Genomic DNA, 27190 nt, shown 5'->3' on the forward strand with positions numbered 1-27190 from the left:
GAGCAATGTTCTGCAGATCTGTAGAGAAGTCAGTGGTGTAATAATCTGCAGGATATATCACTATGTATCTGTCAGGAGGTGGAGGAGCAATGTTCTGCAGATCTGTAGAGAGGTCAGTGGTGTAATAATCTGCAGGATATATCACTATGTATCTGTCAGGAGGTAGAGGAGCGATGATCTGCAGATCTGTAGAGAGGTCAGTGGTGTAATAATCTGCAGGATATATCACTATGTATCTGTCAGGAGGTAGAGGAGCGATGCTCTGCAGATCTGTAGAGAGGTCAGTGGTGTAATAATCTGCAGGATATATCACTATGTATCTGTCAGGAGGTAGAGGAGCAATGTTCTGCAGATCTGTAGAGAGGTCAGTGGTGTAATAATCTGCAGGATATATCACTATGTATCTGTCAGGAGGTAGAGGAGCGATGATCTGCAGATCTGTAGAGAGGTCAGTGGTGTAATAATCTGCAGGATATATCACTATGTATCTGTCAGGAGGTAGAGGAGCGATGCTCTGCAGATCTGTAGAGAGGTCAGTGGTGTAATAATCTGCAGGATATATCACTATGTATCTGTCAGGAGGTAGAGGAGCAATGTTCTGCAGATCTGTAGAGAGGTCAGTGGTGTAATAATCTGCAGGATATATCACTATGTATCTGTCAGGAGGTAGAGGAGCAATGTTCTGCAGCTCTGTAGAGAGGTCAGTGGTGTAATACTCTGCAGGATATATCACTATGTATCTGTCAGGAGGTAGAGGAGCAATGTTCTGCAGATCTGTAGAGAGGTCAGTGGTGTAATAATCTGCAGGATATATCACTATGTATCTGTCCGGAGGTAGAGGAGCAATGTTCTGCAGATCTGTAGAGAGGTCAGTGGTGTAATAATCTGCAGGATATATCACTATGTATCTGACAGGAGGTGGAGGAGCGATGTTCTGCAGATCTGTAGAGAGGTCAGTGGTGTAATAATCTGCAGGATATATTACTATGTATCTGTCAGGAGGTAGAGGAGCAATGTTCTACAGATCTGTAGAGAGGTCAGTGGTGTAATAATCTGCAGGATATATCACTGTGTATCTGTCAGGAGGTAGAGGAGCAATGTTCTGCAGATCTGTAGAGGGGTCAGTGGTGTAATAATCTGCAGGATATATCACTATGTATCTGTCCGGAGGTAGAGGAGCAATGTTCTGCAGATCTGTAGAGAGGTCAGTGGTGTAATAATCTGCAGGATATATCACTATGTATCTGTCTGGAGGTAGAGGAGCGATGTTCTGCAGATCTGTAGAGAGGTCAGTGGTGTAATAATCTGCAGGATATATCACTATGTATCTGTCAGGAGGTAGAGGAGCAATGTTCTGCAGATCTGTAGAGAGGTCAGTGGTGTAATAATCTGCAGGATATATCACTATGTATCTGTCAGGAGGTAGAGGAGCAATGTTCTACAGATCTGTAGAGGTCAGTGGTGTAATAATCTGCAGGATATATCACTATGTATCTGTCAGGAGGTAGAGGAGCAATGTTCTGCAGATCTGTAGAGAGGTCAGTGGTGTAATAATCTGCAGGATATATCACTATGTATCTGTCAGGAGGTAGAGGAGCAATGTTCTGCAGATCTGTAGAGGTCAGTGGTGTAATAATCTGCAGGATATATCACTATGTATCTGTCAGGAGGTAGAGGAGCAATGTTCTGCAGATCTGTAGAGAGGTCAGTGGTGTAATAATCTGCAGGATATATCACTATGTATCTGTCAGGAGGTGGAGGAGCAATGTTCTGCAGATCTGTAGAGAGGTCAGTGGTGTAATAATCTGCAGGATATATCACTATGTATCAGTCAGGAGGTAGAGGAGCAATGTTCTGCAGATCTGTAGAGAGGTCAGTGGTGTAATAATCTGCAGGATATATCACTATGTATCTGTCAGGAGGTAGAGGAGCGATGTTCTGCAGATCTGTAGAGAGGTCAGTGGTGTAATAATCTGCAGGATATATCACTATGTATCTGTCAGGAGGTAGAGGAGCGATGTTCTGCAGATCTGTAGAGAGGTCAGTGGTGTAATAATCTGCAGGATATATAATTATGTATCTGTCAGGAGGTAGAGGAGCAATGTTCTGCAGATCTGTAGAGAGGTCAGTGGTGTAATAATCTGCAGGATATATCACTATGTATCTGTCAGGAGGTAGAGGAGCAATGTTCTGCAGATCTATAGAGAGGTCAGTGGTGTAATAATCTGCAGGATATATCACTATGTATCTGTCAGGAGGTGGAGGAGCAATGTTCTGCAGATCTGTAGAGAGGTCAGTGGTGTAATAATCTGCAGGATATATCACTATGTATCTGTCAGGAGGTAGAGGAGCAATGGCCTTCAGATCTGTAGAGAGGTCAGTGGTGTAATAATCTGCAGGATATATCACTATGTATCTGTCAGGAGGTAGAGGAGCGATGTTCTGCAGATCTGTAGAGAGGTCAGTGGTGTAATAAGCTGCAGGATATATTACTATGTATCGGTCAGGAGGTAGAGGAGCAATGTTCTGCAGATCTGCAGAGAGGTCAGTGGTGTAATAATCTGCAGGATATATTACTATGTATCGGTCAGGAGGTAGAGGAGCAATGTTCTGCAGATCTGCAGAGAGGTCAGTGGTGTAATAATCTGCAGGATATATCACTATGTATCTGTCAGGAGGTAGAGGAGCGATGTTCTGCAGATCTGTAGAGAGGTCAGTGGTGTAATAATCTGCGGGATATATCACTATGTATCTGTCAGGAGGTAGAGGAGCGATGTTCTGCAGATCTGTAGAGAGGTCAGTGGTGTAATAATCTGCGGGATATATCACTATGTATCTGTCAGGAGGTAGAGGAGCGATGTTCTGCAGATCTGTAGAGGTGACTGCATGGTTTTCTGTGTATATATTGTATATTCTGTGAGTTTTCGTGGTGACTGCGGTTCACATTGCGGTTTCTCCGTCGTATTCGTGTCACTTGTTGATTGCGTCACGCGCCGCCTCCCTGCGTTAGTGTAAATATGGGGGACGGAGCCATTGAACATATGGTGCCTCTCGTTGCGCGGCCCAATCGCTGCTTGAAGTTGTTTCGCCGTTTCTTCGGTGTGTGAGATATGTGATCGCCATCTGCACGAGGTGTTACCATAAAGCGCCCGCGATTACCAGAATATCTCGTCGCCAGCTGTCGGCACATTTACATCTCTATACGTAGGGAGGATTTATGTCCTCGCCGGACGCGGATCCTGCGCTGTATATTTCATGGACATTGTACGTGGAACTACTCGCCGTTATTGCCGTTATTACCGCGAGGAGGAGGAGACATTTATCCTGTAAACATTTCTATCGTTTCCGAATTTAAGGAAAAAGTCAAGTTTGTTGGTTGTGAAATGTTCTGCGGATTTCTAATCGTCACGCGGGAAATGATCATCGGCGTAAAAACGAAACTCACTTTTCTGTAACGCGACATTTCAAACCGTGTGCGCGGAGCGTCTAATTCATGAAACGTGCGCTCGCTGCGTTCATATCTTCATCATGTCCGTTCTTTTTACGACTGGATAAAACGTTTCATGACGTGCGACATTTCACCCGTTAATGCGCAATAAATCAAAGAGTCGCAGGTTATATCAAAGTTTAGCCGCGTGGCGACTCTGGCGTCATTGCACGGGACGTAGCGGGGGATCGAGTAATCTGGAGGAAGTCGGCGCTGTAAGCACGAAATAGCGTGGAAATCAACGGCGTAAGCCTGAAAACCGCCTCAAGCTGCGCGTCGCCGGGGGAGGAGTCGCCGTGGTGAAGGGCAGCGCGGTCCGCAGCTGTGGTCGGACACTATTCAGGGGGCTGTGGTGTCTGCGCTGCTTGTAGAAACGTTGGTATCTGCGGTGTGGACCCCGTTTCTGATTTTTCCGTTTGGCGTCCGGCAAGATTTTCACCGCTTAACGCGCCTCAATAACGAATATTTAATACAGAAGTCTGAAGTATGAGAAACCGGTGAGAAAGCGTCACAGGGTAGGAATGTGCTCCACGGATTTCTTGGAGAACGACTGCGCAATTTATTTGCAGCTTTTTCCGGAGCGCTCTTCATAAATGTGACTTGATTGAAAACTCAGTTTAAGCCACACCCACATTAACCGTCAAATTGCCGGACAAAGCAAATCATATGGGAAAAAGGCGCAAAACTTTGATAAATGCAAAAAAATTGAGGTCTTGGAAAAGTCGCATTTTACGATATAATTTTTGGCGCATAAATTGATAAATTCTCCTCCTTTGAGTTCCAATTATGCCCTCCCATCTCTGCTTGCGCACAGTGAATGGGGACATTAATTGTTTACATTCAGAGGCTGAAAACGCATCCTGACCTTGTCCTGATCACACAGTTGAGGGTTTGCTACAATGTATCAGCGTAGTCATTCCCCCCCCCCATCAGATAATCTAAACCCTTTTGTAACAATGTATCCGTACAACGTCCCTCCCTCCAGCTCTGACCGACCTCCAGGTACAGCCGCCATTCTGCGTCCAGGTGACACCCCGCGGCGGCTCTAGCGCTGTTCTAATCTGCAGTCGATTTTCCGGGCGTCTCCTCGCTGCGTCCAGGTGACACCCCGCGGCGGCTCTAGCGCTGTTCTAATCTGCAGTCGATTTTCCGGGCGTCTCCTCGCTGCGTCCAGGTGACACCCCGCGGCGGCTCTAGCGCTGTTCTAATCTGCAGTAGATTTTCCGGGCGTCTCCTCGCTGCGTCCAGGTGACACCCCGCGGCCCCTCTAGCGCTGTTCTAATCTGCAGTAGATTTTCCGGGCGTCTCCTCGCTGCGTCCTGGTGACACCCCGCGGCGGCTCTAGCGCTGTTCTAATCTGCAGTAGATTTTCCGGGCGTCTCCTCGCTGCGTCCAGGTGACACCCCGCGGCGGCTCTAGCGCTGTTCTAATCTGCAGTAGATTTTCCGGGCGTCTCCTCGCTGCGTCCAGGTGACACCCCGCGGCGGCTCTAGCGCTGTTCTAATCTGCAGTAGATTTTCCGGGCGTCTCCTCGCTGCGTCCAGGTGACACCCCGCGGCGGCTCTAGCGCTGTTCTAATCTGCAGTAGATTTTCCGGGCGTCTCCTCGCTGCGTCCAGGTGACACCCCGCGGCGGCTCTAGCGCTGTTCTAATCTGCAGTAGATTTTCCGGGCGTCTCCTCGCTGCGTCCAGGTGACACCCCGCGGCGGCTCTAGCGCTGTTCTAATCTGCAGTAGATTTTCCGGGCGTCTCCTCGCTGCGTCCAGGTGACACCCCGCGGCGGCTCTAGCGCTGTTCTAATCTGCAGTAGATTTTCCTGGCGTTTCCTCGCTGCGTCCAGGTGACACCCCGCGGCGGCTCTAGCGCTGTTCTAATCTGCAGTCGATTTTCCGGGCGTCTCCTCGCTGCGTCCAGGTGACACCCCGCGGCGGCTCTAGCGCTGTTCTAATCTGCAGTAGATTTTCCTGGCGTTTCCTCGCTGCGTCCAGGTGACACCCCGCGGCGGCTCTAGCGCTGTTCTAATCTGCAGTAGATTTTCCGGGCGTCTCCTCGCTGCGTCCAGGTGACACCCCGCGGCGGCTCTAGCGCTGTTCTAATCTGCAGTAGATTTTCCGGGCGTCTCCTCGCTGCGTCCAGGTGACACCCCGCGGCGGCTCTAGCGCTGTTCTAATCTGCAGTCGATTTTCCGGGCGTCTCCTCGCTGCGTCCAGGTGACACCCCGCGGCGGCTCTAGCGCTGTTCTAATCTGCAGTAGATTTTCCGGGCGTCTCCTCGCTGCGTCCAGGTGACACCCCGCGGCGGCTCTAGCGCTGTTCTAATCTGCAGTAGATTTTCCGGGCGTCTCCTCGCTGCGTCCTGGCGGCGCCGTCTATAAAGTCCTTCTTTACAGTCCCAATAAATAGAATGAAATCGTCATCCGTCACCTTGATGTTTACGCGTCCCCCCGTGTGTCGTACAGACAGGAGATGGCGAGGATTTGCGCCTGATTGTCTTTACAGATGAAGATTTAGAGTTTACGCAGAAACTTTCTCCTAATTAACGGAAGTGAAGGATGAAAAATACCGACAAACTGAAGGAGGAAGAAACTTCGGAGAAAGTTACTTGACAAATCCTCAGTCTGGAATATTCGTAAGAAACGTCTCCAGTCACTTCCCGGCCGTTCCAGCAGAACCCGCGACCGGGCGCAGAACTGGAACCTTCCGGGACGTCGCCATTCGCACCTTCCGGATATCACATAATGTTTCGATGACCCCTCCCCCAGGGGGACCAAAGTGATGACCGGGACGAAGCTGAAGAACGGAAATGGAACATCGATACATTATTTCAACTGTTAGTAGCCAAATATTTCCTACTCTGGGCGGAGCTTAGTGGTCACATGACTAGGTACTCCTAAAAACGAATGCTTGTCTAGAGGAAGGGGAGGAGCCTGACACCTAATTACTGGCATAGAAATAATTGCCCCAAGCTGCTGCTGTGTAGAAACCAGACTGTAACGGGGGGCACAGGGGGTACAGGGGGCACCGAGACTTTACACTGCGCTGGGGAGGAACTAAATGACCCCAACAGGAGAGCCAAGGTTTACAATGTTCATGGAGTTTTCCTTTAAGCTCCTCCCTTGTTTAGAACTTGAGACACATCAGCTGATTAGTTACTTTTTGTGATGGGGGCCAGGAGATGGCGATCAGGATAAAGTGTCAGGGTGGGGGTCCTGCTCTAGCCATTGTATTTTCTCAACTTAAAATACTTTGATGCAAAGGAAGGGCCGACCTCTTGAGTCCTAAACATGACCAATGGGGGACCTACATTTTATTATTATTATTATTATTATTATTATGATTCTCCACTCTGACCGAGAGATGAGGATCCTGAACAGAGGACCCCCCCAATATTACCCAGAATTCACTAATACGGAGTATAAATATCCTGCTTGGATCTCCTGTCCAGGGCTTTGTTGTGGTGGTGGTTATTATTATTATTTATTATTATTATTTATTATTATTATTTATTATTATTATTTATTATTATTATTTATTATTATTATTTCATTTTATTTATTATTTTTTTATTATTTCTTATTATTATATATTAATAGTTTTCCGATGGACCAAAAATGAGTGCAATTGAATATTTCTTCTTCTTGGCGGATACAAAATGTTATGATCCGACCGATTTGAACAATTTCTTGTCACGACTTGAGGACGGATTATCGGTAGGAATGGGAATAAATCCTTCTATAATAAATATTTCCCTCTGAAACTTTTGGAATAAAACCCAAATCTGGGATTAAAAAGTTAATAGAATTTTTCATATAAACAACAAAAATTTAAAAATAAAATATAGAAAATAAATTTGAAACAAAAATATAGTAAAAAGAAAAAGTAATAAAAACCTCGGCGTCTCGGGGTCTCGGCGTCTCGGTGTTTCGGGGTCTCGGCGTCTCGGTGTTTCGGGGTCTCGGCGTCTCGGGGTCTCGGTGTTTCGGGGTCTCGGTGTTTCGGGTTCTCGGGGTCTTTTAGGCATTTTGTATTTAACTCCTCTAATAAGTTGTTGTTTTACTTTTAGCTGCAATTTGCAGTCAGACATAATAAATAACTTCTCGTGTTACAATGTAACAATGTCCCCCTCTGTCCTCCGCAGCTCGTGGCTTGTGGGGTCTGGTTGCGGTTTAGGTTTCGCCGCTGCGGCAGCGGATCTACATTGTGATTGGGACGGGCAGGTCGGTAATTAGCGCCGGGACGTTGTGTTTAGTCTCCACATTACACACCGACTCCTTTGTGTAGGGAAAAGCAAACATGTCACTGGGAGAGGGGGGATTAGATTTGCCATTCGATGGCAGACACGGATTTCTTCCACGCCGACTGCTGCAGCCACAACACGACCCGACGCGGCTACACAAAGGAGCCGCCGCAGCCAACGGGACGGAAGGTCATTATCTCGTCAGGACAATTACGCTTTTTAAAACATATATTGAATGTAGTCGCTGTGGCTTAAAGAAAGCCCCTCCCCCCATGTCATGATCCGATTTGGCGCTTTCATGCTCCACGTGTACGAGATAAACAGACGGATTTTGCTGCCGTAAACAAACCTGATTACGTCCTATACAATAAACCGCGGCAAAAGCTTCAAACCCCACATGAAATGTATATATATATATACTGTACTGATCTCCGCGCCGGCCTATATACAGAACATGTAAACACCCCCCCCCCCCCCGGCCGCGGCCCCCGAGATCAGGGCACAACCGACAAATTATACCAAAGAATCGTTTCCTTCACGGAGATGATCGTTACAGGTAAAACGGAAGAAAAACCGCGGCGTCTCAGACCTTTTATAACATCATCTTTACTAGTCAATATTAATAATCACAACGTCTGACGGGAAGATTTTACCCCTGATCCGAAGACTTATCAGAACGCGGCAAAGAAAAAAAACCCTGACATTAGTGGCCACAGAAGTCAGAACAAGGCGGACAATCTTCACCCCCCTCATCCAATATCTGTGCTGATGAATTTCATAAAATTTCGTTATAGAGTCAGAGTTTTATAATAGTCAGAGCTCCAAATCTACTGCATAGTCATAGTTATATAATAAAAGGCTCACTACCTACAACCACCAGAAGGGGGAGCTCACTGTATACTGTTATACATAGAACTCAATAACTATACAGCATGTAGTGAACTCCCCCTAGTGGTGACTGCAGGCAGTAGAATGTTATCATGTAACTCTATGGGAGCTGTATATATCTGTATGTAGTGAGCTCCCCCTAGTGGTGACTGCAGGCAGTAGAATGTTATCATGTAACTCTATGGGAGCTGTATATATCTGTATGTAGTGAGCTCCCCCTAGTGGTGACTGCAGGCAGTAGAATGTTATCATGTAACTCTATGGGAGCTGTATATATCTGTATGTAGTGAGCGCCCCCTAGTGGTGGCTGCAAGCAGTAGAATGTTATCATGTAACTCTATGGGAGCTGTATATATCTGTATGTAGTGAGCTCCCCCTAGTGGTGGCTGCCGGCAGCAGAATATTATCATGTAACTCTATGGGAGCTGTATATATCTGTATGTAGTGTGCTCCCTCTAGTGGTGGCTGCAGGCAGCAGAATGTTATCATGTAACTCTATGGGAGCTGTATATATCTGTATGTAGTGAGCTCCCCCTAGTGGTGACTGCAGGTAGCAGAATGTTATTATGTAACTCTATCGGAGCTGTATATATCTGTATGTAGTGAGCGCCCCCTAGTGGTGGCTGCAGGCAGTAGAATGTTATCATGTAACTCTATGGGAGCTGTATATATCTGTATGTAATGTGCTCCCCCTAGTGGTGACTGCAGGCAGCAGAATGTTATCATGTAACTCTATGGGAGCTGTATATATCTGTATGTAGTGAGCTCCCCCTAGTGGTGGCTGCAGGTAGCAGAATGTTATCATGTAACGCTATGGGAGCTGTATATATCTGTATGTAGTGAGCTCCCCCTGGTGGAGACTGCAGGCAGCAGAATGTTATCATGTAACTCTATGGGAACTGTATATATCTGTATGCAGTGAGCTCCCTCTAGTGGTGGCTGCAGGCAGCAAAATGGTATCATGTAACTCTATGGGAGCTGTATATATCTGTATGTAGTGAGCTCCCCCTAGTGGAGACTGCAGGCAGCAGAATATTATCATGTATCTCTATGGGAGCTGTATATATCTGTATGTAGTGAGATCCCTCTAGTGGTGGCTGCAGGCAGCAGAATGTTATCATGTAACTCTATGGGAGCTGTATATATCTGTATGTAGTGAGCTCCCCCTAGTGGTGGCTGCCGGCAGCAGAATATTATCATGTAACTCTATGGGAGCTGTATATATCTGTATGTAGTGTGCTCCCTCTAGTGGTGGCTGCAGGCAGCAGAATGTTATCATGTAACTCTATGGGAGCTGTATATATCTGTATGTAGTGAGCTCCCCCTAGTGGTGACTGCAGGTAGCAGAATGTTATTATGTAACTCTATCGGAGCTGTATATATCTGTATGTAGTGAGCGCCCCCTAGTGGTGGCTGCAGGCAGTAGAATGTTATCATGTAACTCTATGGGAGCTGTATATATCTGTATGTAATGTGCTCCCCCTAGTGGTGACTGCAGGCAGCAGAATGTTATCATGTAACTCTATGGGAGCTGTATATATCTGTATGTAGTGAGCTCCCCCTAGTGGTGGCTGCAGGTAGCAGAATGTTATCATGTAACGCTATGGGAGCTGTATATATCTGTATGTAGTGAGCTCCCCCTGGTGGAGACTGCAGGCAGCAGAATGTTATCATGTAACTCTATGGGAACTGTATATATCTGTATGCAGTGAGCTCCCTCTAGTGGTGGCTGCAGGCAGCAAAATGGTATCATGTAACTCTATGGGAGCTGTATATATCTGTATGTAGTGAGCTCCCCCTAGTGGAGACTGCAGGCAGCAGAATATTATCATGTATCTCTATGGGAGCTGTATATATCTGTATGTAGTGAGCTCCCTCTAGTGGTGGCTGCAGGCAGCAGAATGTTATCATGTAACTCTATGGGAGCTGTATATATCTGTATGTAGTGAGCTCCCCCTAGTGGTGCCTGCAGGCAGCAGAATGTTATCATGTAACTCTATGGGAGCTGTATATATCTGCATGTAGTGAGCTCCCTCTAGTGGTGGCTGCATGCAGCAGAATATTATCATGTAACTCTATGGGAGCTGTGTATATCTGTATGTAGTGAGCTCCCTCTAGTGGTGGCTGCAGACAGCAGAATGTTATCATGTAACTCTATGGGAGCTGTATATATCTGTATGTAGTGAGCTCCCCCTAGTGGTGGCTGCAGACAGCAGAATGTTATCATGTAACTCTATGGGAGCTGTATATATCTGTATGTAGTGAGCTCCCCCTAGTGGTGGCTGCAGACAGCAGAATGTTATCATGTAACTCTATGGGAGCTGTATATATCTGCATGTAGTGAGCTCCCTCTAGTGGTGGCTGCAGGCAGCAGAATGTTATCATGTAACTCTATGGGAGCTGTATATATCTGTATGTAGTGAGCTCCCCCTAGTGGTGGCTGCAGGTAGCAGAATGTTATCATGTAACGCTATGGGAGCTGTATATATCTGTATGTAGTGAGCTCCCCCTGGTGGAGACTGCAGGCAGCAGAATGTTATCATGTAACTCTATGGGAACTGTATATATCTGTATGCAGTGAGCTCCCTCTAGTGGTGGCTGCAGGCAGCAAAATGGTATCATGTAACTCTATGGGAGCTGTATATATCTGTATGTAGTGAGCTCCCCCTAGTGGAGACTGCAGGCAGCAGAATATTATCATGTATCTCTATGGGAGCTGTATATATCTGTATGTAGTGAGCTCCCTCTAGTGGTGGCTGCAGGCAGCAGAATGTTATCATGTAACTCTATGGGAGCTGTATATATCTGTATGTAGTGAGCTCCCCCTAGTGGTGGCTGCCGGCAGCAGAATATTATCATGTAACTCTATGGGAGCTGTATATATCTGTATGTAGTGTGCTCCCTCTAGTGGTGGCTGCAGGCAGCAGAATGTTATCATGTAACTCTATGGGAGCTGTATATATCTGTATGTAGTGAGCTCCCCCTAGTGGTGACTGCAGGTAGCAGAATGTTATTATGTAACTCTATCGGAGCTGTATATATCTGTATGTAGTGAGCGCCCCCTAGTGGTGGCTGCAGGCAGTAGAATGTTATCATGTAACTCTATGGGAGCTGTATATATCTGTATGTAATGTGCTCCCCCTAGTGGTGACTGCAGGCAGCAGAATGTTATCATGTAACTCTATGGGAGCTGTATATATCTGTATGTAGTGAGCTCCCCCTAGTGGTGGCTGCAGGTAGCAGAATGTTATCATGTAACGCTATGGGAGCTGTATATATCTGTATGTAGTGAGCTCCCCCTGGTGGAGACTGCAGGCAGCAGAATGTTATCATGTAACTCTATGGGAACTGTATATATCTGTATGCAGTGAGCTCCCTCTAGTGGTGGCTGCAGGCAGCAAAATGGTATCATGTAACTCTATGGGAGCTGTATATATCTGTATGTAGTGAGCTCCCCCTAGTGGAGACTGCAGGCAGCAGAATATTATCATGTATCTCTATGGGAGCTGTATATATCTGTATGTAGTGAGCTCCCTCTAGTGGTGGCTGCAGGCAGCAGAATGTTATCATGTAACTCTATGGGAGCTGTATATATCTGTATGTAGTGAGCTCCCCCTAGTGGTGCCTGCAGGCAGCAGAATGTTATCATGTAACTCTATGGGAGCTGTATATATCTGCATGTAGTGAGCTCCCTCTAGTGGTGGCTGCATGCAGCAGAATATTATCATGTAACTCTATGGGAGCTGTGTATATCTGTATGTAGTGAGCTCCCTCTAGTGGTGGCTGCAGACAGCAGAATGTTATCATGTAACTCTATGGGAGCTGTATATATCTGTATGTAGTGAGCTCCCCCTAGTGGTGGCTGCAGACAGCAGAATGTTATCATGTAACTCTATGGGAGCTGTATATATCTGTATGTAGTGAGCTCCCCCTAGTGGTGGCTGCAGACAGCAGAATGTTATCATGTAACTCTATGGGAGCTGTATATATCTGCATGTAGTGAGCTCCCTCTAGTGGTGGCTGCAGGCAGCAGAATGTTATCATGTAACTCTATGGGAGCTGTATATATCTGCATGTAGTGAGCTCCCTCTAGTGGTGGCTGCAGGCAGCAGAATGTTATCACGTAACTCTGTCTATGCAGGGGATTTAGAGCTCTGTATATAATTTTTTTTCTAACCAGACCTGACCCCTATTACTATATATTAAGAAATGTATCAGCACAGAGAATACAATATACTCTAGTCACATCCAGAGCTGCGGTTTACAGTTATCCAGCCCCCCCCCCCCTCTTCACCAGCGTTTTGGGTGTTTCTCTCGTCTCTGTGATGATCTTCTGTCTGTTTCTCCGTTACTTTGCCTCGTGGTTCGCTCCGTCTTCCTGGACACGTCTTGGGGTTTATTAGTGTTCCATCCCTGGTGTCCGCCTGCTCTACATCCCAGCCCCCACCACAACAAAGCCCCGGACTGGAGATCCAAGCAGGAGGGTGAAGAACAGGGGGATCCCTCAGACTCTGCTCCTCCAGCAACACATCTTGTCACATGCAGGAGACCAAGACCCCGCCCCCCCTCACCAATGGGAGAAATTGGGGTGATAGTTTGAGCCTCCTGCGGGGAGGAATCATAGCAGGAACTATAACACTGGTTCTGTCAAATATACCCACAAATGAACCCTCCAGTCGCTGCCTCATCATAGGCTGTAGAATTATCTCACGTATGGGGCCATGAATCATCCGAAAACATCAGGAAAATGGCGCAGGCGACGCGCTTCATTCTTTATTGCGTACTGAGACGTGTACGGTGGTTGGGCGAATGACATGTGGCTAAACAACTGCCACTGTGCTCTAGGGGTGAGGGCTGCGTGGAGTCACCTGGTGGCGCTGGGCTCTGCCCGGGACCTCAGATCAGCGACAGGTAACGCCGAGCTGCAGTCATTATATCTTTCATAGATCCCGGCAGAGTCGCCTGTTTCTGGGGTCAGAGCCGCTGCGCTCATTGAGGGGTTAACAATGTCCATTCAGCCCCGACAAAGAGATGAAATTGTAACGAGCGCGATGAAGCGACAACTTTGATTTTATGTCTCCATCTTTTTTTCTGTGTTTTTTGGGGACTGACACAATATTAAAACAATGGACGGGGCGGCGGCGGTCGCTCCATTGTCTTGTAGGATTGAGATTGGTGGTGTTTACGGATTTGAGGCGTCCCTCCCCCCGCAGCTGTCACTCCTGGCTGTCGCACGTTCCACTTTCTTCTTTATGAGGAGCTGTCATACGTTTCTGGATGGTTCTCCTCCCTGATAACGCGCTGACCCCTGATTCCCGCCCCTCTCCTATTCTCATGTCAGTCTATCAGGATGACACAAACACAGAATTTATATTATCAGGTCGTCAATCACTTTTTTTTGGGGAAAAAAAAATGAAACTTTCAATTTGTAAAGAAGAAAAATAAATGCTAGAAATGTTTCTCTTCTTCGTTTACGATTGTTTTTAGCGGTCGGACGACGACAGGAAAGAAAATAAGGAGGCAGATGTCTTCATCAGATACGGGAAGGGGCTCCATGTAAAAGTTCTGCAACTTTCTAACACTTTGTTTCAATTATTTTCCATTTTCAAGATCTCTGATTGCTGTCAGTGAGTGTGAATGTTCTTGTTTACATCTAGAGACTGAAAATCCTTCCTTACCTCTCACAGCTGAGGATTTGTTACAATGTATCAGTCTAGACCATCTTCTGTGAGGTAAGTATCCTGGACTCCAGACTGATACATTTACCTGCACTGATACATTGTAACAAACTATCCGGACAGTAGAGAGATTTGTTCTGCTGCTACATTTATCTCACAGGGAATTGTCTGCGCTGAATACACTGTAACAAAACCCTCAGCTGTGAGAAGTATTAAGTCAGGGTGGGATCCAAGTCTCATAATTACCGACATAAAACATCCCAAATCATGGGAAATGTAATCCCCACCCCGGGTTACAACAGAGAACACCCTAAAAGCACACAGAATAGTATAAAAATGTAAACTTTTGGCAAGTATGTGGATGTAAAAAGAACAATATTCCTATTCACTGACTGCAAGCAGAGATCTAAAAATGGTGAGGAATTGAAATGGAAAATGGGAGATTTACTAAGCCAATTGCGCCCAATAATATATTATGTGTTTTTAGATACTTTCTTCGCCAAATTCGATAGATTTGTGTCTAGAAAAAGGGGCTGGAAAATTGACTAAAGACTGCGCAATTTTTGGTGTAATATTTTGGTTTAATCTGCACGGCCGCCATGAGAGAAGTTCTTACATGTTTAGCGATTTCCATACATTTTATCACGTCACGAGCGCAATTATGTTTTTTGCAATTTGCATAATTTTTACCGACTTAATGCATCTTACCAAATTATTAACCCCTCCCCCACCCAGTATATAAGAAAGCGACGGAACGTTTTCATTGGTGATTATTTCAAAAATATACAAGCGCCCCCTATAGGAACCGATGAATTGCGAGTCGATTATTTTACACATTCTTGATTTTCTGTCCAGTAAATTTTCGATTTTATGGTCAACATAACCGGATGTTTTCAAGGATGGGTCACAGGTTATTAAAGGGGTTGTCCAGTTTAGAGACCCCATATTTATACCCCGTGTTAGTGAATATTAGTAATATTGGGGGGTCCTCTGTTCAGGACTCTCGGTCAGAGTGGAGATCGGTTACATAGAGCGTCTCTGGAGGTCCCGTCCTGTCCTGTATTACTCACACAACACACTGATATGAATGGACACTGTGTAATACTTCATCTCTCCTGTGGTTGGCGCTGCAGGGAAACTGAACACTTACTGCCAGGTTTCCCCACAGATTATCTCTGATCGCCGGGGTCCCAGCAGGGGGACACTTTGTGATCAGCTTATTGTCAAGAAGCGATTGTCCATAGTGAAGTTTGTGTCATACATTTTCTGAACACCAGCATTTTAAGAGTTAAAGAATCATAAGCTGGGGGCTATGACTAGGCGGTAAAAAAAACGTAAAAAAATTTGAAAATACCCCTCATATTACCTGGACATGGAGATGAATTAATAGTATTAGTAAAGAGCTCTAATTGGTCAGTGGTGGGCGTGTCAGGGGAGGAGCCAGATTGAGGACAGCCCCTGAGGTTCTTAGTAAACATAAACGACACAAATATTGACCTCACGTCATTGTCCTATATTGTGGTGGAGTTTGTATAATGACCATGACCCGGCACGATGCGCACGCTCTTATATTTGGTAGATAAAACAGGAAAAGCGAATGATGTTTTTGTGTCATTATTATTGAAATGATGAATAAGTAGAACATCGATTCATTTTGTTATTTGTTTTATCACCGGAGGAGCGCGTAATAAGGAGTATAATGACACAATGACCCCATCATTACATGGTCTGAATATTCCGTGCCCCCTCCCCCGCCTCCTCCTCGTTATGATGCTCGGCTTCTTTTATTTACAAAGTAACATTTCTGCAGACATTACAAATGGATACATAATAGCATTAATTATACAACGTGTCTTTTTATATGACAAGACAAGGACACAATGATGAGGCTCCTTTCAATGGACTACTCAGCTCAAAAACAAAGAGCATGTCAATTCCTGCTATAGGGATGAAAAGGAGAGTGTCAGCTCCTGGGGCTAATGGACTGGAGCCTATTGTGAGAGGAGAACGTGACCATGATTGTACAGAACTGGATCGCTTCTATGATACTCTCAGCTCCTAGAACCAGCGGGGCGTCATCTTCACCCTCAGACCTGCGCCAGTCGCCCCACAATCTGCAGAACACAAGGGGGCAATCCCAAATAAATCAGATCAATGTCCCTGGCGGCTCCGCAGGTGAGTGACCTGCAGGTAGATTTGGGAGGTTTTGTAACCGGAAAAACGTGGCTGGATTTACTCACCTGCGCGCCCGTTGCCTCCATATATCAAAAACATGAAGCCGGGTGACTTGTCATATCCATTATCTGATGTGAAACAGACCCCTGCACTTGTATCAGTCATAGGAATTAGATTGTAAGCTCTGGGACGAGAATGGGTTTCTTGTTTTGGTGCAATAAAGAATAATAATATAATAAAAATATAACAAATAAAGAATAAAATATAATATAATAAATATAGAATAATAATAATAATAATAATAATAATAATAATAATATAACAAATAAAGAATAAAATAAAATAATAAAAATATAATATAATAAAGAATAAAATAATAAATATAGAATAATAAAATAATAAAACTACCGTTAATGTAATAATAGATAATGATCCTTTTTATTTGATTAGATTTTCTTTATATTTGATGTCTTTTCTAATAACGAGGGATCACTCGATGCTTTTCTCTCCGCAGAATTCCCGCAGTTCATGAGCCGGCGACGTCCAGCATCGTGACCCGCAGTAAGTGAAACCCTCGGATAGATTTTTTTCTTCGGATTCCTGGAGGCGCTTCCCCCGGCAGCTGCGCCGCCACCACCACCTACCTCCGGGTTTATTACGCCTTTTTGTAGCCGCTTCCCTGAACAGTATCCGACTTAATCAGACCACCTGCTCCACAAATCCAAAGAATTCCGTGCATTCAAGAAATTAACGCAATTCATCGCAAATCATGTTCGTCTTCTGCATTTCAGCAGCTGATTTTTTTTTCCTTTATTTCATTTTGTGCCTCATCCATAATGTCAAATATAAAAAGACGTCGTAAATAACAGGAAATGGTGAATGAGGAGGACAAAGATTCATCATCCTGCGGAGAATGGGATCATGTCAGCCCTCGCAGCCGGCGGGATCCTACAAAACGTTACATTTATTTTAGAAAATAAAGTAAAAAATTATTTTGCTCTTCAAAACATCGACTATCGCGGAGGACGGAGAGCGAATCTTTATCCGTTAAACCACAAATTCAGATTTCAAAACCTGGGCCGATATCGATGGCATCCCCCTACGGTCGGGTTCCCACGGGTCGGACACGCTGCGTAAAAACGGAGCAGCTTATCCGACCTGGAACCCGTAGCACCTTCCGCCCGACAAACTGCGGTGCATTTTTTCGAACGGAATTTCCACTGCGGAAAAAAGCGCTCAAACTTACCCCCCTTCTCTGCGCGTAGCCCCGCCTCCTATGATGACGTCACAGACCATGTGACGCTGCAGCTTGTGATTGGTTGCAGCGGTCACATGGGATGAAATGTCATCCCAGGAGGCCGGACTGCAGGAAGGAGGGTATTCTGGGTAAGTATGATTATTTTTTCCCGGAGTTGCGATTTTTGCAGCGTAATCGCTGCGTTTACGCTGCAAAAGTCGCAGCACTTGGCTTTCTGTTTGCGGATTTTGCGCTCTCATTGAAGTCAAAGGAAAACCCGCAACAGAAAATCATCTAAAACGCAGCATAAATTGACATGCGTGGGAATTAAACTCCGCACCGCAGGTCAATTTATTAACGTTTACGATGCGGTTTTTTCCGGCAGCGCGGGCCGGAGATTTTCTAAGTCTCATGCACTTTGCTGCTGCTGTAAATGCTGCGAAATCTCCGCACACAGATCCGTTTACGCTACGTGGGATCCCGACCTCGGTGTGAATGGAGCATCTTTTTACGCTCCTTTTTCTAAAACAGCGGCGTAAAAAGACGCCCGTATGAACTAAATGCGGTTTTTTCCCCAGTGAGTTCAATGGGCAGATGTTTGTAGGCGTCGGCTTCCGTGTTTTCAGGCGTTTTTCGAGCTGTAAATACCCTGAAATACGCCTGACACCACCGCGTGTGAACAGACCCTCAGCTGGATTCACACATCGCGTATTTGTTGCAGATTTTTCAGTTAAAGCCAGAAGTGGATCCCGCAGGAAGGAGTCGAATTTCTTCTTTTTTCCTCCATTCCTTTTAAAACTACTTTTGGCTCAAAAATCTGCATCAAAATCTGTCCCAGATCCAGAACGTGCGACTCCGGCCATAAAGGGTCATTTACTTTCCGCAAATCCTGATTTTTGTATCATTTAGGCTTCGTTCACATCTGCGTCAGGGTCCCGTTCCGGCGTTCCGTCTCAGCTTTCCATCGGATCGGAGCCGACAGACACAAACCGAAGGTTTCCGTTTCCACCAGCATTGATTTCAGTGGTGACGGATCCGGTGCCCATGGTTTCCGTTTGTCTCTGTTGGGCAGGGGTTCCGTCATTTTGACGGGATGAATAGAGTAGTCGACTAGCGGAACGTCGGAACGGGACCCTGGCGCAGATGTGAACGAAGCCTAAATTATACAACTCTCCAATGAACTTTCTGTATTAATTCCTCATGTTTTTCTAGATCTCTGCTTGTTGTCATTAAGAACAAACATTCACTATTTACCAAAAGTGGATAAAATTCTGTTCATGGTCGTGTGATGTACACAGAGGTGCAGTGTGCGACGCAGGGTCATGTGACAAACACACAGGTGCACGGCTCGTTACAAGACACAGCTCAGATGCACGTACCGTAGCGATCCCTGCACCTGTGTCCATCACATGACCCTGTAACGAGCCCTACACCTGTTTGTCCATCACATGACCCTGTAACGAGCCCTACACCTGTTTGTCCATCACATGACCCTGTAACGAGCCCTGCATCTGTGTGTCCATCACATGACCCTGTAACGAGCCCTGCACCTGCGTGTCCATCACATGACCCTGTAACGAGCCCTACACCTGTGTGTCCATCACATGACTCTGTAACCATCACACGACCATGGTCAGAATTTTATCCACTGAAAGTAAACAATAATGTTCCTACTGAATGACAGCAAGCAGAGATCTTGAAGACTGTGAGAAATACAGAAAGTATATTGGAAAATTGTATGCGTTTTAATTATACAAAATTAACATTTGCTGAAACCGGAAAATTCCCCTTTAAGAAACTTTTTACCGTTGTAGAATTGTTATACTCAGCAGCCCCCCTGGTGGTAGGTGTGTGAATGACGGATTATCAGTATTTTGTACTCTTGGACCCCCTCCCCTTTATAACGGTCTCGGCTTCCTGCTCGGTGTTGTATTATATTCTGTCCTTGAACCTGTGCGTTCAGTGAGAAGTCAAACAATCCGCAAATTATATCTGCAGACTCCTATTGGCCAATCACAGGTGCCGAATAGGCTTACACCGCGGCTCCTGCAACTTGCATAGATATTTGGCGGTAGCGGTAGATCCAGAGAAAAAGTTTGCGCTTACCCAGAAAAAATAAATAAAAAATCTACAATTCTGAAATATGACTTTGTGGATGTGAGAAAATTCACAAATTGTTTTGAATCAGTTTGAGGCGGAGGCGGAGCCATCCCTTAAATTTGCATATTCTTAAATGTATTTATATTTTAAATGAAGTAAATAATTTATATTGTAATAAAATGAAACACTAAAAATAATAACCCGACTCATTAAGAAATCCAGAACGGCCTGAAGGAGATTAACGAACACAGAGAAGCGTTCTAAGGTTAGAACATCCGGGTCACAATATCAAAATAAAATAATATAAAGAAATAAAGACATTAAGATGCATGACATTTTTCGGGGATTTTTTTTAAATAAAAAGTTTTGAAATTATTGTAAAAAATATGTAATTTATGAAATTAATGTAAAAAATAATTTAGGAAATTAATTTCATCAATTATTTATTTTTTACATTAATTTCCTAAAGTATTTATTTTTTACAATAATTTCATAAATTACATATTTTTTTACAATAATTTCATAAATGCATATTTTTTACAATAATTTCATCAATTATTTATTTTTTACAGTAATGTAAAAAATAATTTATGAAATTATTGTAAAAATATGTAATTGATGAAATGAATGTAACAAATAATTGCTGAATTGAACAGTTTATAACCAGAACCATCACTTGGCAGCGCCTGAGATGTGACGTCCGCATTCTCCGCAGTTAGAAAGACTTCATTGTCTTATATTCTCGTGCGTCGGACACTTTTCCAGGAGCGTGAAATAAAAGAGGCGCACGCGGTAAAGCTATGAACACATGTGTCGTTTTATTGGTGCCTCGCAGGGCGGTAATACTGAAAAAGGGAAACGCAGAAACCGGGACGTCTGAAACGCACATTTTTTTTAAGACTACAATAAATCCTCTCTTTTTTTTCCATTATTGTGGCAATGACGGATCAACACAAAAGACATGAAAAATATACAACTTATATTACACTGTGTTATGAACAAAATAGAAATCTATTACTCTATGTTATATTTACAGACGCGTTTCTTAGTAAATTTCAAGTGAGATGGTAATTCGCGCTTTGCTTTCGGCTCCAGGCGTTGATTGTCATTTTTCTCGTCTACACCCAAAAGAATTATTTTTTTTTCAGTGAACTAATGGGTTTAAACTATTCCGCCAGCAACCAAAATGCAAACACAAAAAGTACATTAATATTATTATTATTTCTCCCGAACATAAATACAAAGATTTTATTCCAAATGTCAGAACCAAATAAATCTGCAAAAAAAAATATATGAAAATAAAACGGAGACATAAATAAGAATGTGAAATGGAACATCCGGATCATCAGATACAAATGAAGTTCAGGGAGGGGGGGCGGGGGGGGCATTTGTTTCAGGTTTTTGTAGTATTTATAGCGGCAGCCGCTTCATTAAATCTGTACCGTTTCACGTTTTTTTTTTTCTCAGATGCGATTACATTTGTATCAAATGTCCGAAACCCGAAACATTACTCAGCGCGTTATTCCGTGTGTTCATATATAATCTCACGGGGGGCAGAGAACGGGGGCAGAGAACGGGGGCAGAGAACGGGGGGCAGAGAACGGGGGGCAGAGAACGGGGGGGGCAGAGAACGGAGGGCAGAGAACGGGGGGCAGAGAACGGGGGGCAGAGAACGGGGGGGGGCAGAGAACGGAGGGCAGAGAACGGGGGGCAGAGAACGGGGGGCAGAGAACGGGGGGGGCAGAGAACGGAGGGCAGAGAACGGGGGGCAGAGAACGGAGGGCAGAGAACGGGGGGCAGAGGACGGGGGGCAGAGGACGGGGGGCAGAGAACGGGGGGCAGAGAACGGGGGCAGAGAACGGGGGGCAGAGAACGGGGGCAGAGAACGGGGGGGGGGCAGAGAACGGGGGGCAGAGAACGGAGGGCAGAGGACGGGGGGCAGAGGACGGGGGGCAGAGGACGGGGGGCAGAGAACGGAGGGCAGAGAACGGGGGCAGAGGACGGGGGCAGAGGACGGGGGCAGAGGACGGGGGGCAGAGAACGGGGGGCAGAGAACGGGGGGCAGAGAACGGGGGGCAGAGGACAGGGGGCAGAGGACGGGGGGCAGAGAACGGGGGGCAGAGAACGGGGGGCAGAGAACGGGGGGCTTCCAATACAGATATAGAGAGAGAGACAAGATACAAAGTCCCCAATTCTAATAGAAAAAAAAGAGTAAATTAAATCATGAGAATTCAGGTGTAAAAATAGAAGTAAAACAAATGCACAGAATTATTATTATTTTTTTTAACATAAAATTTTCAAGAGACATAAAAATAAAAAAATTCAGCATTTTCAGAACAGGCCCCTAAAAAGTCACTCTGAGGTAAATGATACAAAACGTCCAATTCCTCTCCGTCCCGACGGGAATGACGAGACTTTGTTGCGGAATGTTGGATTTTTTTCGTCATTTTTAGACTTTGCTTAAAACTTTATTACTCTGAATAGACATTTTGTTTTAAAAAAGACAAAAACAAACAAAACAACAAGTCCATCCTTTGCGGACTCGAGGTCGTTATTTGCGCCGCCACTTTTGAGAACGGGAGGATTTGATACATTTTGAATTAATTTGGACTAAACGCATTAAACATTGTTCCAATTAACTCATTGTGGTCGTCACCGAGGCCCCAACACTGGAGATGACGTCACTCGCGGCACGGAGCGGATCCGCCGCATTCTATTCATGGTTTCGTGAATTTACCGCGATACTAATGGGGGTTTAGAAACTTCTTATTCAGAGGGGATATTTTCCGTCTCCACTTTTAGAAATGTTCTGCCTGAGAAAAATAAAACTAAACTCCCGCCACAAAATACTAGAACGATCATCGCGGAGAAGCCGCGTCAGGAACTGGAAAAAAGAAGAACTTCTGTTACATTTCAGAAAAACAACGTGACGAGTCCAGAAGTTGTTGTCTTATTGATACATTGTGACGGGTTGAGGAGCCGCGGACGCAGAATTGTTCCATTGAAGGAGGTTTCAGATTCCTCCGCTTCTATAGAATATCCCCCTGGGCCGGTGCGGGGGGGTGGGGGGGGGGGGGAGGGGTTACAGACACTTCTTGCGGACCGTCAGGTCAATGTTGACTTTTCAAGAGAAAAAGAGGCGAGTGGAAAATCAACGCTCGGGGTTGGCGCCCGTTTATGTGCCAGTCTCACTGGCAAAGTTTCTTAACAAAATTTACTTTTGGCAAGAAATTGTAAAACGAGGCCAAAAAAAACAGGGATCACAGGGAATGGCCAAGACGTGATCTGTAGCCCCATAGAGAAGGGGCCGCGGCTGCGTGTTTGGTTTGGCCCCTCCGGAGGCCGCCTCGGTGGCAACTACCTGGAGCTTAGACAAAGTGTTTTTGTAGCCCGGAGTCCCGTATCCATACAGAGCACGTTTAACATGACGGCAATTAAAGCACGAGCCGGACTCGCGAGTCTCAGACCCCGGGCTCTTCAGAGAAATCGGGGACTTAAAAAAAAACAAAACAAAAAAAAAAAAGCAACTTTTTTTCCTTCACATTCTGCACATGAATAAACAAGAAAAACACAAACGTCGTCTTGTAGAGCGAGCGGAAGATTGTCGGTGGCCGCGGCGGCCGCGAGGGGCGAATCAGAGGCGAAAAAAATCCAACATTGCCGGAAATGGTTCATGGGAGTTTTTAGATGGGATAAAAAGCGATAAAATAGATTTTTTTTTTTATATCTAGAAAGGTTTTTTCTGCACCGACAAATGAGGACAAAATAAAAGAAGTCAAAATGAACAAGGAATAAAATAAATTATAGATAATTTACTAATCTGGGAAGAGCCAACCAGTAACATCGTCATCATCATCATCATCGTCATCATCATCGTCATCAATATCATCAATACCATCATCATCATCGTCATCGTCATCATCATCATCATCATCATCATCATCATCATTATTATTAACCCTTATCACGTTACTGAAAAATAGAATCCTCCGAGTACAAACAGAAAAGATATAAAAGCGACAAGCACAATACACGGAGCTTCTCCGAGAAGCGGCGCCAGAACAAGCCGCCATGTCAGGAAACGGATGATCGGTCTAAAAAGAAGCAGAACAATCTATAAATTATTAGAGGGGTTGGACTCGCCACCGCCGTCCAGGGGGGGCTCGTCTACTCCATTATAATTTTTTTAAAACATTTTATACATATTTTTTATATTTTTTTATTTTTCCAGCAGGCAAAATATCGAAATGTTTAAGCCATTTATGCAATTTCCCTAATTTTAAAGAGGTCAGTCTATAAATTGTGTCCAAGAAAACTTGGGTGGGACGAGGGGGGAACATGAGGAGGTGCGATCGGAACTCGCTAAACAAACTCCGTACAAGACGTGACGTCACTTTCTGCTGAATCCGAGTGATGGCGACATTTCCCCCTTTGTGTTGGAATTTACGTCGAGAATAGGGAACGGCTCCAATTCAGGAGAATCCAAAAAGTTTCAGAAATTCAAGACAAGGCATTCAAAAAGTTGTCACCCGAGTAGCATACACGGGGGGGGGGGGGGCTGGGGGTGGGGCAGGGGGGGCTGCGGATTTATTAATCATTTTCTACTTATCATCTTGACGAACTTGTAGTGTTTAGAGAATTGTTATTGGTCTGTTTGTTGCGATGCAAAAAAAAATTACAAAAAAATCCCAAAATGTTACTTTTTCCTCTCTTCACGAGGCCTCGGAGGTCGCACTGTCCGGCAATGTCCAGCGTTCTTTTTAAAAACCGGACAAATTGGGGAAAAAAATTAATAAAATAAGAGCGCGGCCGAATCAAACAAATTTTAAGAGCGAATATAATTCTATAAAAAGTTTTTACAATTTATAAACTTGCTATTTTTCCCAAAATCTAATTTTTTTTTTCCATTTTCTTCTCTAGATATTTGAAGTGCAAATATTCATTAAAGGCTTCTTACAGTCTGAGGACGAACAGGAAACGGGATCCGATCCGCGATACAAACGCCATCAGACTCCGAACACGCTCGCACGGAATACAAGTCAGGAAATGTCTCACCGTCACCTGAGAACTGCGACTACGGTTATAACAGGATAATAAAAACAACATGGACGCTCACCGGCGGCCGCTCAATTGTCAGTTCCGTTACGAGGAACATAAAACGCCGTCCCAACCGAGGACCGACCGAAACAGGAGAATATTCAGCATAAATTTGGCACTTGCTAAAAAACATGATCCGCAACAGGTGAATATTGGGGATGGAGGAGGTCGGGCGTCCACACACGGCGGGTCCTTAGGATCCGCCCACAACACTGAGAAATAAGGGGGCGGAGTCAGCCGGGAGCATTACCAAAAAAATAAAAAAAATAAAATTCGTATTCCTCTTTAAACTTTAGCACAAAACGACAAAACACATTCACAAGCCACTTGTTGGCACTTGTGTACCTGAGTGAGAATTTCTAGAACATTTTCGAACAAAACAGCCATAAAGTTTTTTCATTTTTTTAAATATGAAAAAAAAAATAAAAAAAAAAGTTTGGAGGGTAAGACGTCAGTGCGGAGCAGCGGGTTTACTGGCATGGATTTCACCCATAGCTTATCCCATTCTTCTGGTGGAAATGTCGTTGTCAGTTATTTTTCTCCATTTCAACCCATTTGGTTGGAACGTTTGTCGGTCGATGTCGCGGCTCGTGTTCAACAACAGTTTGAAGTAACAGTCAGTGTATGCGGGCGCCGGCGTGCCACGGATACGGGCGAGTTGGGCTTTAAGAAGTCCGCATAAGTTCCCGCTCTCCCCCGTGTCAGTTGGCCTGCTCCGCGCTGTGATGTTCACTGTCGTAATCCACGTCTGGGTCGTCCTCCTCGTCGTACTCGTCGTATATTTCACCGTTGATCTCGTCATTCGGCGCCACCTCCTTCAGATGCGGCTCGTCTACTTTTAAGCTGTAAGTGCTTTGGATGACTTGCATGCCTGGCTCCGGGCTGCTCGAGACGCTCGAATGTTCAGAGGGTAAGTGGGGGGATGGCATGCCCGCCATAGCTATGGCTCCGGGGTAAACAACGCCCGTCGTGGTGATCGGCATCTGGGCTTGTTGGCTGCAAAATTAGAAGGGAAATAATATAAATATAATGACAAAAAACACATAATATTACTCCGAGAGCGCGAGAGAGAGAGAGAAAGAGAGAGGAAGAGAGAGAGGAAGAGAGAGAGGAAGAGAGAGAGGAAGAGAGAGAGGAAGAGAGAGAGAAAGAGAGAGAGAGAGAAAGAGAGAGGAAGAGAGAGAGGAAGAGAGAGAGAAAGAGAGAGAGAGAGAAAGAGAGAGGAAGAGAGAGAGGAAGAGAGAGAGAAAGAGAGAGAGAGAAAGAGAGAGGAAGAGAGAGAGGAAGAGAGAGAGGAAGAGAGAGAGGAAGAGAGAGAGGAAGAGAGAGAGGAAGAGAGAGGGGAAGAGAGAGAGAGAGAGAAAGAGAGGGAGAGAAAGAGAGAGAGAGAGAAAGAGAGAGGAAGAGAGAGAGGAAGAGAGAGAGAGAAAGAGAGAGGAAGAGAGAGAAATAGAGAGAAATAGAGAGAGAGACAGAGAGGGAGGGACAGAGAGGGAGGGAGAGACAGAGAGGGAGGGAGGGAGAGAAAGAGAGGGAGGGAGAGACAGAGAGGGAGGGAGGGAGAGAAAGAGAGGGAGGGAGAGACAGAGAGAGAGAAAGAGAGAGAGAAAGAGAGAGAGAAAGAGAGAGAGAAAGAGAGAGAGAAAGAGAGAGAGAAAGAGAGAGAGAGAGAGAAAGAGAGAGAGAGAGAAAGAGAGAGAGAGAGAAAGAGAGAGAGAGAGAGAAAGAGAGAGAGAGAGAGAAAGAAAGAGCGAGAGAGAGTAAAATAAAGTGAGAGAAAGAGAGGAAGGGAAAAAGAGAGGAAGGGAAAAAGAGAGGAAGGGAAAAAGAGAGGAAGGGAAAAAGAGAGAGAGAAAGAGATAGAGAGAGGGAGATAGAGAGAGGGAGATAGAGAGAGGGAGATAGAGAGAGGGAGATAGAGAGAGGGAGATAGAGAGAGGGAGATAGAGAGAGGGAGATAGAGACAGAGAAAGAGGGAGATAGATAGGGAGGGGAGGAGGGAGAGAGAGAGAGGGGAAGAGGGTGAGATAGAGAGAGGAGAAGAGGGTGAGATAGAGAGAGGGGAAGAGTGAGAGAGAGAGAGAGAGAGAGAGGGGAAGAGTGAGAGAGAGAGAGAGAGAGGGGAAGAGTGAGAGAGAGAGAGAGAGAGAGGGGAAGAGTGAGAGAGAGAGAGAGGGGAAGAGGGAGAGAGAGAGAGGGGAAGAGGGAGAGAGAGATAGAGAGAGAGGGAGGAGGGAGAGAGGGGCGAGAGAGAGAGAGGAAGAGAGAGAGAGAGGAAGAGAGAGAGAGACA

At 45.3% G+C, this 27190-nt stretch overlaps 1 protein-coding gene and 1 long non-coding RNA gene across 3 annotated transcripts in view; one reads left to right on the top strand and one right to left on the bottom strand.

Annotated features, from left to right (window-relative positions):
• The window catches only part of LOC142748565 (uncharacterized), a 56204-nt gene extending 30993 nt beyond the window's left edge, over nucleotides 1-25211 (top strand). The window contains exons 2-3 of the long non-coding RNA XR_012882272.1: nucleotides 16979-17025; nucleotides 24722-25211. This is a non-coding gene — a long non-coding RNA (uncharacterized LOC142748565). The remainder of the gene's footprint in view (nucleotides 1-16978; nucleotides 17026-24721) is intronic.
• Nucleotides 21823-27190, bottom strand: part of SOX5 (SRY-box transcription factor 5) — a 343282-nt gene continuing 337914 nt past the window's right edge. For both annotated transcript variants that reach the window (XM_075855646.1, XM_075855645.1), the window contains one exon: nucleotides 21823-25894. In XM_075855646.1, the coding sequence (XP_075711761.1) occupies nucleotides 25600-25894 (295 nt within the window). In that variant the 3' untranslated portion in view covers nucleotides 21823-25599. The remainder of the gene's footprint in view (nucleotides 25895-27190) is intronic.

This window comes from Rhinoderma darwinii, chromosome 3 (assembly GCF_050947455.1).
Source record: "Rhinoderma darwinii isolate aRhiDar2 chromosome 3, aRhiDar2.hap1, whole genome shotgun sequence".
Taxonomy (NCBI): Eukaryota; Metazoa; Chordata; class Amphibia; order Anura; family Rhinodermatidae; genus Rhinoderma; species Rhinoderma darwinii.